Genomic DNA, 12,840 nt, shown 5'->3' with positions numbered 1-12,840 from the left:
AAGCTGGGTCGGATGGAGGGTGTCGTCCTGTCAACACTTTTCACTCATACACACCACATTCTCCCTCATCCATCTTTCACTCCCACTAAACTTCATCTTTCCATCTTTAAAAATGCTTCTATCAAGTAGAAATCATTGACAGATATTTTTAGAAATGTCTGAAGCAAAGTTCTCAATCATCGCTTTGTGATTTGATGTCTGCTGTTCTGCTGAAAAGTGAAACAATCGTCGTATTGTTTCTCACTACCTGTAAAGCTGATTAATTATGTTGTTATTTTCATATTTTGCCAAATTAATGTAAATGTTTGATGTTAACTTTGATTCTGTAAATAAATTACCACATTCATTTTGATGGGTCAAAGATAAATAACGTCTCACGTTACATTTTATTAAATTCAATGCACGTTTATATTCAGTCCAGAAAAATGAAAGAATCCGTTTTAATCAGGTGAATATATCTCAGCATCTGTTCATCTACAGCTGTAACTTTTAAACCTGATTCATAATCCTACCTTACTGCCTTCCTGCTGCTTTAAACCCATGTTTTACATTTTAGTATAGATTTTTACAATAAAGATGTATTAAAATATCTTCACTTTCATTATTTGCAGATATGCACAAGGTTCATGTTAAAATTGCAAAACATCACACTGTGCTGTAATCTTTGAAACTGCTTTTACAATAAGCTATAGGCTTGAAAACAATTAGATTATATTTTGTCCTTAAATTTTAAAGGTTTGTCTTTCATTAAATTTAAAAACATAAATGTATGGTATGGTATAATGTTTATTCATTTTTAAAAAGTACAAAACAATTCCATAACAATATAAAAAAGATACAAAAGATTTAAAATGAAAGGCAGAAGAAAGAAGAAAAAATCTTATTATATCTGTCCCTTTTAAAGGGGCGTGGCCAGGCCTCAAAGTTGCCCTTCAAGCTGTAAATTTCAAAACACTGTAACTGTTACTTTGAAAGACCGAAATGCACCAAACTTGGCCTGAGTCATCACTGTTGGATGCCCGACGATCCTCTGTGGTCATATTTTGACATCATTAAAGCCCCGTCCCCTCAGAACAGGAAGTCACTTTTTTAACTTGGAATTCTCCCTCTCTGACACCCTTGACCTAATCAGGATGATCCTGTGTTAGAAGACATATAACAAGTTGGTTTGATTACTTTAAATTACAAACAGTTTTCAAAGGAGGATGTGGGCGTGGCGGCGTGACGAATTCAGAAGTGACACCATTGCAATACTGGCTATAAATTCCACAGATTTGAACCCAGGTGCACCAAAATCAGTATGATCGATCATTATCCACCCTTTGAACAGGAATCCATGATAAGTGGCCAATAGTCTCCACAGTGCTCCTATATTATTCCTACAGTTATATATCAATGATACATCATCCGATCTGAACCAGATTTATTGTGCATCATCAGTAAGCATGTCTAGACACATTGATGTGGTGGTTTAACATATGACTCCAGTGCACCCCCTAGATTATTCCAACAGTTATATCTCAGTGATACATGATCCAATCTGTATGAGATTCATTGTACGTCATCAGTGAGCACTTGTAGACACATTAGTATTGTTGTTTAACACTAAACTCCAGTGCGCCCCCTACATTATTCAAACAGTTATATCTTAGTGATACATCATCTGATCTGCACCTGATTTTTTTGTACTTAATCAGTGAGCACTTGTAGACACATTGGTATTGTTGATTCATGACATCACTTAAGCCCCACCAACTCAGAAATAAAACTGTTGATTATTGGATGACTCTTACAGCTTCGCCCTGTGTAAGATATTAGACTGAAACTTTGTTCGCTAACTGTTCATTACCACACATGACATGTTGAAAAGCATAAAGGAAGTGCTCGTCAAACATCCGTCACAAAACAGCAAGTCACAATAACTCCTGTCTGGAAGGTCAGATTTCGCCTATACTTGGAAGACCTGAAGCTGGACATGTACTGACATGGACGAAAGGCAATGTTGAAGATTTGGGAAATGCGCCCCGTGGTGAACGCGTGCGGGATTGGCACGAGAGTGTTCGAGATGGCATCTTGGTGGACTAGCTGGAGCTCCCGCGGTCGCCATAAGGCCGGAGCGGCGCTTTGCTGCCAGGGCCTCCATTGCTGCTTGCAGCTTTAATTTTCCTTCTTCCCAGACTATTATATAATTCCAAAAGAATGTCTTTTGATGGTTCACTGAGATGCTTTGTCATTATGTAACAAATCTGATCATTTCCTGGTACTGACATTTTACATTTTTGAAGTGCTCAATTTAATTCAGTTTTAGTAAATGGTATATTGAATAAACCATTTTCTCCTTCCTCTTCTTCTAAGAACTTTTTATTTTCTGTTGCGTTCTCTCTCTTCTTTTTCCTTTTTCCCTAATATTATTTGAACTATACATTTTAATAAAAGCTTTACCCAACATTTCTGGTTTCTTCTCATTTTCAACTGCTGTTACTTCTTATCACTCAAAACTGGATATCCATACTCTTGTCTTACTTTGTTCATTATTTTAATCATCGACCAAACTTGACCTATTTCTGTTTCTTTTCCCACTGAATTTCAAAATCCCTCCAATATTCTCGTTTTGTTTTTTTATGGTTCTTCTTACAACTCTTTGGAGTTTTTTTTAATAATCAATAAGATTCTGAGTATTATAATTCTTTAAAAAAAAATTAAATGCCTTATTTCTCAACTTAATGACTTTTTCACATTTCTTTGTCCACCATGGAACAATCTTTTTGTTATTCTTTCCTCCTTTCTTCTTTACAGATTTATTTGCTGCCTCTACAATAGATGAACAGACTGACATGTTTGATTAATTTTCACGTCTGTCTATTTTTGCCATTTCTCTTTCGTTCATTCCCAAAAATGTTGCCCAATCCGCGTTAGAGAATCTGGCACTGAATGAGGGTGAACAGGGAGCTTAAGAAGGGAGATGAACAGTGTGATGAATGAAGCTGATTGCAGAGGCAAGCAGAGGAGGTGTGGTGCAGTAACATGAGCTGAATGAGTGACAGGGCAGAAAACATAGCAGGAGAAAACAAAACATGAAATATGACAGGCTGAGGCAGTAAAAAGGGGCAAACACATGACAGATACAGTATATACATGTAGTTAGCGAGGACATGGAGGTAGTTGGAGTGAGGACAGAGGATGCAGATGGATGCTCAGATGCTCAGGGAGCTTGTGTGTTTGCCCAGACACATAAAAAATTAAAGGGAATATTGCGTGTTTAAATGTTTCGATCACATAGATGACAATGAGACATTTGAGTTAACTTGTATAAATTAATGTTTGAAACAAAATGACTACTGTAAACCTTGCTAAGTATGACAACATGGAAAACTGTTTGGCTTGAGACACTAAAACATTTTCTTCAACATTTTATGAAAACCTACATATTTACATTTCAAGCTTACAAAGGTAAGCATAGTGAACAATTGTGATTAATCACAGCCCCAGAGTGTGATTAATCAGATTTTTTTTTTGATTGGCAGCACTATTCATAATAAACCTAAACTTTTGAATGACACAGTTTGCTTAGTTTGTCAGTTTTGTCAACCAAACAACGTTTGGATTACTACGCCAATGTATGCGTGCTCAGCGTAGAAACAGTCTGCCAAGGCTACTAAAGAATCTGCCTGGTCAGAAAATTTAGTCACTCCAAAAGTTCAATTCCCATCAAACTGAGGAATTAGGAAGCCTTGGCATCATCAGCCCAATCAATCAGTTGAGGGGACGGCAATTTACTATTCAATCCTGACAAATTGTAGAAATGTAAAATTATCTCATGTAGCCTTCATTCAGTCTAGTATGTTGATTTGAGAATGAATTGCTTTATAAGCCTTGAAAATTAGTTACAATTATATTAGCCCTCATTTGGCTAGCCATTAGCCACACCTGGACAGACTTTAGCCTTTTTCTTCATACTCCATGTAGTTATGAGACAAAAAAAAATCTAAGTCCATGAATTTTTGTTTTAATGGATAGAACTTGATAAAACAAAAATATTGATACCAAGATTTTCTGGATTGGTGAAGAAATAGGGAAATAGTCTTTAGGAAGACTAATTTGTTTGCTTTGGTGGAGTCAAACTCATTCAACATGGTCACCATAGGAATTTGGCCTTAACCAACACTATTACTTAATCAGTTTTACAGATGATGAGACACAGTTTGGTGTGACAGTAAAAGAGAGTCAATTCCATCATATACTTCTGGAGCAGAAACATCTTGCAAGAGCTCACATAGGAACTCATTCATAAAGTCATTTACATGGTCTGACCAAAACATGTACCAGTATTACGTTGTTCTTTATATTCATGATAATCATTTTAAAACTCTGGCATGAAAGGCAGCTGGTTGTATACAATATTTTAAGGAATGCTATGCCTTTACTTTGGAAATGGTTATCCTTTGTCTTGAAATAAGAATAAACAAATAATTTCGCATGACCTATCAAAGTACACAATAACTGCTCATTTAATGTGTTCATACATTTTTTTTTTACTTTTGGCATATATCTCAAGAATGTCATTAATTCACAGTTTTGTTTTGTTTTCAAGTTTCTTTTTTTGGAGGTTTGAGAGGTCTGTGTAAGGATGAGTGGAGGTCTTTGAGAGACTTACCTAGGACAAAGGCGTTCATGATAACACCAGAGATGGATGTTCCGACCATAAAACGAAGGGCAGTGTAGATGTAAAAATTAGAGGCAAAAGCAGCAGCAACACCAAAGGTAACTTGGAGAGCCAGACTGATGAGGATGATGATCCTGCGGCCATATCTGAAGAACACAAGAAAATTGTAAAAATAAATATACAAAATAAACTATTACACATTTGAGATTTTAGGGTTTGTTCATCAATGACTACTGGATAGATGTTCAACTTACTTATCAGCTAAGTGTCCAAATACAAGAGCTCCAACAAGGAGACCAAACATGTAGATGGAGGAGCCTAAATTATTCAGGCTGGCATTTGAACACACCAGGTCCCACTGTAATGAAGACAGGAAGGATGGAAACTTTCAGCTGTGCTACAGTAGCATGTAAAGCTTCAACGTCTACAAACACAAAGAACTGAAACAGGTTCATGTAACACAAGGCCAATATTTATCTTGACCAACACCACCCTAGGACTAACTTTTAATCTGTCTTTTTATAGATTTTTTTCACAACACACACACAAAAAGAGAAAAGAAGAAAAAAAAAAAAAACACAACAAAATCCCCTCCCACAACAGATCAGCCACACAAACAGGAACACATTACACAGGCATTGATATATTTTCAACATAAGACATAAATGGCTGCCAAGTGTTCCAAAATATCTCAACAGAATCTTTCAGGGTATATCTAATCTTTTCCAGATTAATATGATACATGGCTTCTCTTATCCAGTGTTCATATGCCAGGGATGTGAATCCTTCCATCCGCATAAAATAAGTATTCTGGCTAGAAGAGAGCCAAAAGCAATCCATCCTCTGACTAATTTAAAGAAATATTAGAAAAACTGATTTTTTTTTTTATGAAGTACAGTTACTGATTGGTGAACTTGATCTTTTTATGTTCCTGTTGCTTTTGTTTTAACCTTTTATTTTTTACGCATACAGTGCACATCCACGGTACGGGTATTATCGCGACACACTTGTGGAGTTTTCTGTTGCCATTGTGGTTCAGTCCTTCCAGCCTCTGGCTGAGGCCTGTCATGATGGCTGTCTCCATGATCCTCCATCTGCCTGCACGGACCGAACTCTACAGACCTGTTCGGTTCCACTGGGAAACCTTGGCTGTTCTCCGTCTGCCGGACCCGGTTCTGGAGAGCAGTCCGGGAGGGCAGATACCATGGTCATTATTACCGTCAATCTGCTGACAGGACCTGCTTAGTAGACCTGCTAATGCTGCTAACAAGATCCTCCATCTGTCTGCACGGACTGAACTATACAGACCCGCTTGGTTCCGTGGGGGAACCTTGGATGTTCTCTGTCTGTCACAACCAGTTCTGGAGGGCAGACTGGAAGGTAGCTGCTGCGGTCTGTATTTTCATCAAGCTGCTGAAAGGACCTGCTAAGAGGACCTGCTAACGCTAACAAGACCACGCTGCTAACCGACCCTCACTGCTAACGGGATCATGCTGCAAACTGGACCATGTTGCTAACATAACCTCACTGGCATCAGAACCACTCTGCCAATAGGACCATGCTGTTGTATATTTATTTCTTTTTCACTTTTGGCACCTTGTTTCTGTATTTTTGTTTCATGCTTTGAATAAATGGCTATGTACCACAGAGCTTTAAGATTGCTGTAATTAAACCTTTATTTAAGAAACATAAACTTGACTCAGGAATCCAAACTAATTATAGCCCTATATCTAATCTAACTTGCATTTCAAAAATTCTAGAGACAATAGTTGCTGGTCAGTTACATGATCATCTGCAAAGAAAAAATCTGTTTGAAGATTTTAGGCAGGATTTAGAGCTCACCACATCACTGAATCTGCACTGGTGAAAGTTACTAATGATATTCTCATTCATTCAACCTTTATTTAGACAGGTTAATCCCATTGAGCCTCGAGGACTCATTTACAAGAGAGACCTGATTTCAACAAAGAATGATGACAACGATGGACAACAGCGACAACAATAAACAATTATAAAAAGGCATACAGATTTTTTACACAAAAAGATGGCAAAAAAATAACAAAAAGAGCTAGATTCTAAGGTGAATGTAGAAAATTAAAAACAGGAACATGTCTGCATTGGTCCTTGCCAAGAGTCCAACAGATTTTTAAAGCCACTTAGAGAGGTCAAAGTGGAGAGCTTCAGGTCTTTTTGTAAGATATTCCAGGAAACAAGAGCGGAGTCGGAGAAGGTCCTTTTGTCTAGTTCAGTCCTCATTGAGGGAACACTGCAGGTAATAATGTCCTGAGAGTGCACGCTGTAGCTGCACTCACGCAGAGACATGTAGGAGGAGATGTATGAAGGCAATAGACCAGGAAGTGATTTAAAGATGAAAATGTACCAGTGAGAGAGTCTGCGTGAAGTTAATGATGTCCAGTTAACCAGTGAATACAGGGTGCAGTGGTGAGTACGATAATCACAGCCAGTTATGAAGCTTAGTGCACCATGATAGACAGCATCCAACATCTGCAGCATCCAACATCTGCAGGGTGCTTGTAGGAGCGTTCATGTAAATAATATCACCGTAATCAATGGAGGGAAGGAAAGTCACAGTTACAAGGTGTTTCCTAGCATTCAAAGTGAATATGTGGATTGTGAAGGAAATAATAAGTAATGTGTTGGAACCATTTACATATATCTGTAATTTATCATTTTCTAAAGGCATTTTCCCAGAAAGAATGAAAATCGCAAAGGTGATTCCAATTTTTAAAAATGGTGAGAAAAGTTTGTTTAGAAATTATAGACCTATATCGTTGTTGCCACAGTTTTCTAAAATTCTTGAAAGATTATTTGTGTCCAGGCTGGACAAATTTATAGATAAACATAATCTTTTGAGTAATGAGCAATACAGTTCTATGTCATATAGGCTTCGCCCTTTAAGGCTGTCGCTGATGGGTTTATCCCGTTATGCGCAGCATAAGCACTGAAAAAATTTAGTCCACGCCCACCTGCTGTGTGGGCCCCACCCGGTCCGTATAAATTACGTTAAGAGCGGGAAATCGGCTCCCATTTTTTCTTCAGCGAGCTAAAAATAGCACTGTCAGAAGAACAAAGAAGGTAAATTGTGTAAATGACCAACCTTTGTGAAGGATGCTTGGCCCGGCAGTCGACCTCCGGTCGTCCGGTGAGTTCTCCTCCCCGAGGAGAAGATGACGAGCAGTCTTATTCCAAGGTAAGCATCGGGGAACATTTCCCAGTGACAGGTCACTACACGCTGGACAACGCCATCTTGTATTTTTTCCTCTTATCGCTGACCCTCGGGGCGAACCGGATGGTTCCTCCGGGGCAAGGCGTGCTCAGCTGCAGCCCCCGCTGCTCATTCCCTCCTGGGGAGCGTAGTGTAGGTGGAGGGGGGCTGAGTGAATGCTCACCCCATCCCACCTCATTTCGCATCAGCGATCACACCGCTCCCGGCCGACAGCGCCCTCATGGTTGCCCGGCGGAACCCAGGAGGAGGCTGACATGAAGGGACCCCTTTTTTCTACGTCCCACGCCTTTTCCCGCCAGTTCGGATGATCGGCGGGAAGGTTGTTTTCACTGGGCTCCACTCTGGCTCACCGTCTTGATCCATACGGCCCCGTGTTCCAACAGGACGTTCGACGGGCGAGGCCACAGACGGTTTTTTCCTGGTAGATTGGGGGAGTCGGTCCCCAGTCCGCTCCCATCACCAGAGTTGAGGGATTCACCGAGCGGGGCTATTCCTCGGTAACCCCCCTGGAGCCAAGCCTCGCGGAAGCCTTCGGAGCGAAGCTGCCCAGGTCGGAGCAGCGTCCCGTCCCTCCGGAGGAACACGAACCAGACGGTGACCACGCTCTCCAATCGAGCCCACCGATGTGTTTTTCAGGCAGCCGCAGCTAGCAACAACGTGCCCGCTGCTAGCATATAGCATGTCCAAGGGACTGAAGGCCGCAGACCTGCCTTGGAGACAAAGAACTCCTTCTGTAAGGCAGCTGACGTCAGCTCAACATGTGTGCCTCTCCTACGGTTTGCCTGTCGAGGATTGCAGCGTGGATGACGATGATCCAACGATCCACCTGGCTTCGTTACTCCCCTCGCTGCCGGAGAAACTGCACAAGACCTGATGAAGCCCATCGCGGACGCGCTGTTCAGAGCAGCTTCAAACCATGCTGGCGAATTGAAACAGTCGGAGGAGGTGCCAGAGACTGTGCGCCACCTCATCAAGCCGCGCGGCTCATCCCGGCCCGCTGGAGGGACCGTCGCGAGCAAGCTTCGACTTTTCCACGGCCGCGGCTCTCGCTGAGTTCCACCACCAGCCCCGCCCGTCAGAATCCAGCCCTCTTCATTCCGGCAACCTGCAGCTCAGCGTTTCCCCAGAGTTCGCCTGCAAGACAGCGCTCTGGGCAAACAATCGCAGAGCTCATGAGAGAGAAGTTTCTCAAAATGACGGTCTCCGGAGGGTGTGTGTAAAAGTGACACAAAAGTTGAAATAAATCATCATTTAATGATCAAAGTGTCTGTTTTTTAGCCAGTCTGTAAGCTCGGATGAGCTCACAGCGGCCGCACACACAAAGAGCCGGTGTCCTTAATAAGGTTTTTTAAACTCACCGCCGCTCCAAGACATTACTAGTCGCTCACACGGCACGCTGGTAAGTGAAAATAACTCGTTATCATCCCAAGCGGCACGATCCTCACTCAAGCGGTGTCAACTCGCACTCGTGGGATGAAACAGCCTCCACACATGAGCCGGTGTCCTTAATTAAAGGTTTTTTAACTCGCCGCCGCTCTAGACATGACGAGTCGATCACACGACATGATGGTAAGCGAAAATAACTCGTTATCAACTGGAGCTACACGATTCTCACTCAAGCGGTACCAACTCGCACTCGTGGGATGAAACAGCCTCCACACATAGGAGCCGGTGTCCTTAATAAAGGTTTTTAAAACTCACCGCTGCTCTAAGACATGACGAATCGCTCACACGATCCTCACTCAAGCGGTGTCAACTCGCACTCGTGGGATGAAACAGCCTCCACACATAGGAGCCGGTGTCCTTAATAAGGGTTTTTATAACTCACCGCTGCTCTAAGACATGACGAATCGCTCACACGATCCTCACTCAAGCGGTGTCAACTCGCACTCGTGGGATGAAACAGCCTCCATCCAACGGCGCTGCGTTGATGTTGGCATACACACACAGCTGCCCGGCGCTAACCAGCTCACATCGGTATAAATGTGGTCCGCAGGCTGGTTCGGGTGGAGGTCCTTCACTCTCACAAGAAGCGACACCCGTCTCAACGAATCAAACGCAGGCAGCCGTGACCCACCGCGTCTCAGCGTTCGGCAGCTCACGGCAGCATAAGCGTGAAGCAGCTGAACGAACCCGGTGAGGAGTCCCGCCTCCCTCCAGCGCGTGCCCCTCCAGCGAGAGCGGCGCGCGTCCCTCCAGAGAAAAACGTGTGCTCCCGCGGGGCTAGCAGCCTTCACTCCAACAGCACGGCGTAAATGAAGTCACGCCCTCCGCCTCTCAACGTTCGTACAGCGACGTCAAACGCGCAGCCCCACCGCGTCATCAGCTGTCACACGCTTCGCCTTCAGCACAAGCCTCGCCTTGGATCACACAGAAAACATTCCCGCGACGCATGACGGCGGTTGAGGGGCGGACTGCTGACAGCCGTACAAAACGTGACACATCACTTAACGCACGTTCACCCTACGAACGTTACGTAGAGTGGCTAAAACATGCTCGCCGTTTTTCAGATGGATGGACAGGGTTTTATGCAAATGGTTACAAGTTACAGTTTGCAACCCGAACCCCTCCATTCAGAGGAGTTATAAAACGGTCCTGTCATCATCAGACTAAATCTCATCCCTAAATGCAGAAGTCCAAGTGTTTCTGATAAAAGTAATCTCCAGAGTCCCCCAACGGAGAGAAAACACAGGGTTTTTACTCACGGATCGGAGGGATGAGACCGTTTTTTGGACCTGTTGTACAACATCCAGAGAACGCATACCGATCATCCTAAAACACAGAGACGAGAGTTTTTTGTTTTACCTGGATGATCTGCTGCTCCTGTCACTCCAGACAAGAGGCGCTGATGCAGGATCAGGTGTTGACATCACACCTGTTAAATCTGGGCTTCGCCATAAATTGGAAGGAAGCTCGATTTTCCCGACCCAGACATTTGTTTATCTGGGAGTGGAATTAAATTCAACCACCATGAAAGCTCGTTTATCACAAACGAGATTCGACACTTTTAAAAGGCCAACTCCGCCACGTAAGACCTGGCAAGTGATAACAGCTGTCTCCGTCATGAAGCTGTTGGGAATGATGTCATCAACTCACACAGTGGTTCCGCTGGTTTGTTACACATGAGACGCCTCCAGAGGTGGTTTGCACGTCTGCATGTGGATCCAGTAAAACAAAACGACGGATGATCATTGTCCCTTCCTCTGTGAAAGCAGACCTCTGACTCTGGGGAAACACCCTGGTTCTGTCAGAGGGAGTCCCCCTCAGCAGACCCACGTCACACGGGTCAGTCTTCACGGACGCGTCGCTGTCAGGCTGGGGGGGGGACATGCCTATCTCAAGCAGTAGGGGCGCTGTGGCCCCACCACACATCAGCCCACATCAATGTTTTGGAGTGTCGCACAGTACTGAATATGATTCAACACTTTGCTCCCGTGCTACAGAATCAACACGTGTCGATTCACACAGACAACATGGTGACTGCTGCGTACATAACCACCAAGGGGTGTGCGTTCAGCCCAGATGTTACACATTGCGCAAAAGCTACTGTGTTGGGCTAATCAAACCTGCTCTCCATTACAGCGGTTTACATATCCGGTTTCTGAACAGAGGGGCAGATGTGATGTCCAGGGGCGGCCCACGTCACGCGGACTGGACCCTCCATCCAGATCTGATGTTTTCAGACGTGGCAGAAGTTGGCAAAGCAGCTGTGGACCTGTTTGCGACGCGAGAGAACTCTCAGTGTCAACTATGGTTTTCCCTGAGCCCGCGAGATGATCCATCGCTGGGGGTGGATGCATTTGCTCACAGCCCGTGGCCCAAAACGCTTTTGTACGCGTTTTCTCCCACCTCCTATGTTTTTACGGTTCCTGAACCGAGTTCAGGAGGAGGGATTGACAGCTCTCCTGGTGGCTCCCAAGCGCGTGAACGCACCATGGTTCCCAGTCCTGCAACGTCTGTTGTCGGGTCGCCCGTGCAACTGCCGTGGAGGGAGGATGCTCTCCTTCAAGCAGGAGGAGCGATCAAGAGTTACCCAGAAATAGGTCAGCACCTGTGGGTCTGACCGCTGGGCGGTCCCACTTAGAGAGGATGGGTCTCCCTCAGGAGATAGTGTGCACAATTCAAGATTCACGTGCTGCATCTGCCACAGCTCTGTACACATCAAAGGAGACGGCTTTTCAGCGCTGGTGTACAGAGAAAGGTTTAGAGGCCACCTCATGTCCATTAGGCGGCGTGTTGTTTTTCTACAACAGCTGATGGATAGGGAGTTGGCATTCAGTACGTTTTAATGTACGTTGCAGTCATCTCTTCCTACCACGAAGGGTTCGGAGACAGAACAGCTTTTAATCACCCGCTGATGAAGCGTTTTTTCTAAAAGGTGTTCAAAGACGCAGGCCTGCTTCATGCCCACTTGCTCCACAGTGGGATTTAACGCTGGTCCTGCGAGCCCTGATCAAAGCTCCAATTGAGCCTCTGGATCAGGTTTTCACTTAAATTCTTGTCTCTTAAAACAGCCCTGCTGCTGGCTTTAACACCCACTAAGAGGGTAAGTAATTATCTGCCCTCTCTGTTGCTTCGTCATGCCTTAGAATTTAGGCTGACGGGCAGCTCAGCTGATTTAAGACCAAACCCAGCTTTTATGCCTAAAACATCACGAGCTCTTTTAAATCAAGAGTGATATCGTTGGAGGGGTTTCTTCTCCCCCCCACAGATCAGAAGAAGAAGCATCTTTTCATCTTCTCTGTCCGGTGCGGGCGTTGATGTGTTACACAGCGCTCACAGCTGCAATGCGTCAAATTCAACAATTGTTTGTGCATTATAGAGATGCATCTGCAGGTCGCCCGTTATCCACCCAGCGCTTGTCACACTGGCTGTGTGAGGCCATTTCTGAAGCCTACAGAGCATCAGATTTAGAGCCTCCTGTCAACCT

General features: G+C 43.9%; 1 protein-coding gene across 1 annotated transcript in view; it reads right to left on the bottom strand.

The window, feature by feature from the left end:
• si:dkey-119m7.4 (uncharacterized protein LOC560629 homolog) overlaps positions 1-12,840 on the bottom strand; it is a 288,631-nt gene that overhangs the window by 233,431 nt on the left and 42,360 nt on the right. Inside the window, exons 2-3 of the mRNA XM_037686046.1 lie at positions 4,918-5,021; positions 4,655-4,809 (exon numbers count right to left, since the gene is read on the bottom strand). Coding sequence (XP_037541974.1) covers positions 4,655-4,809; positions 4,918-5,021 — 259 coding nt within the window. The remainder of the gene's footprint in view (positions 1-4,654; positions 4,810-4,917; positions 5,022-12,840) is intronic.

This window comes from Nematolebias whitei, chromosome 12 (assembly GCF_014905685.2).
Source record: "Nematolebias whitei isolate Nwh7 chromosome 12, NemWhi1, whole genome shotgun sequence".
In the NCBI taxonomy this organism is placed as follows: Eukaryota; Metazoa; Chordata; class Actinopteri; order Cyprinodontiformes; family Rivulidae; genus Nematolebias; species Nematolebias whitei.
This window is presented reverse-complemented; position numbering and strand designations above follow the sequence as displayed.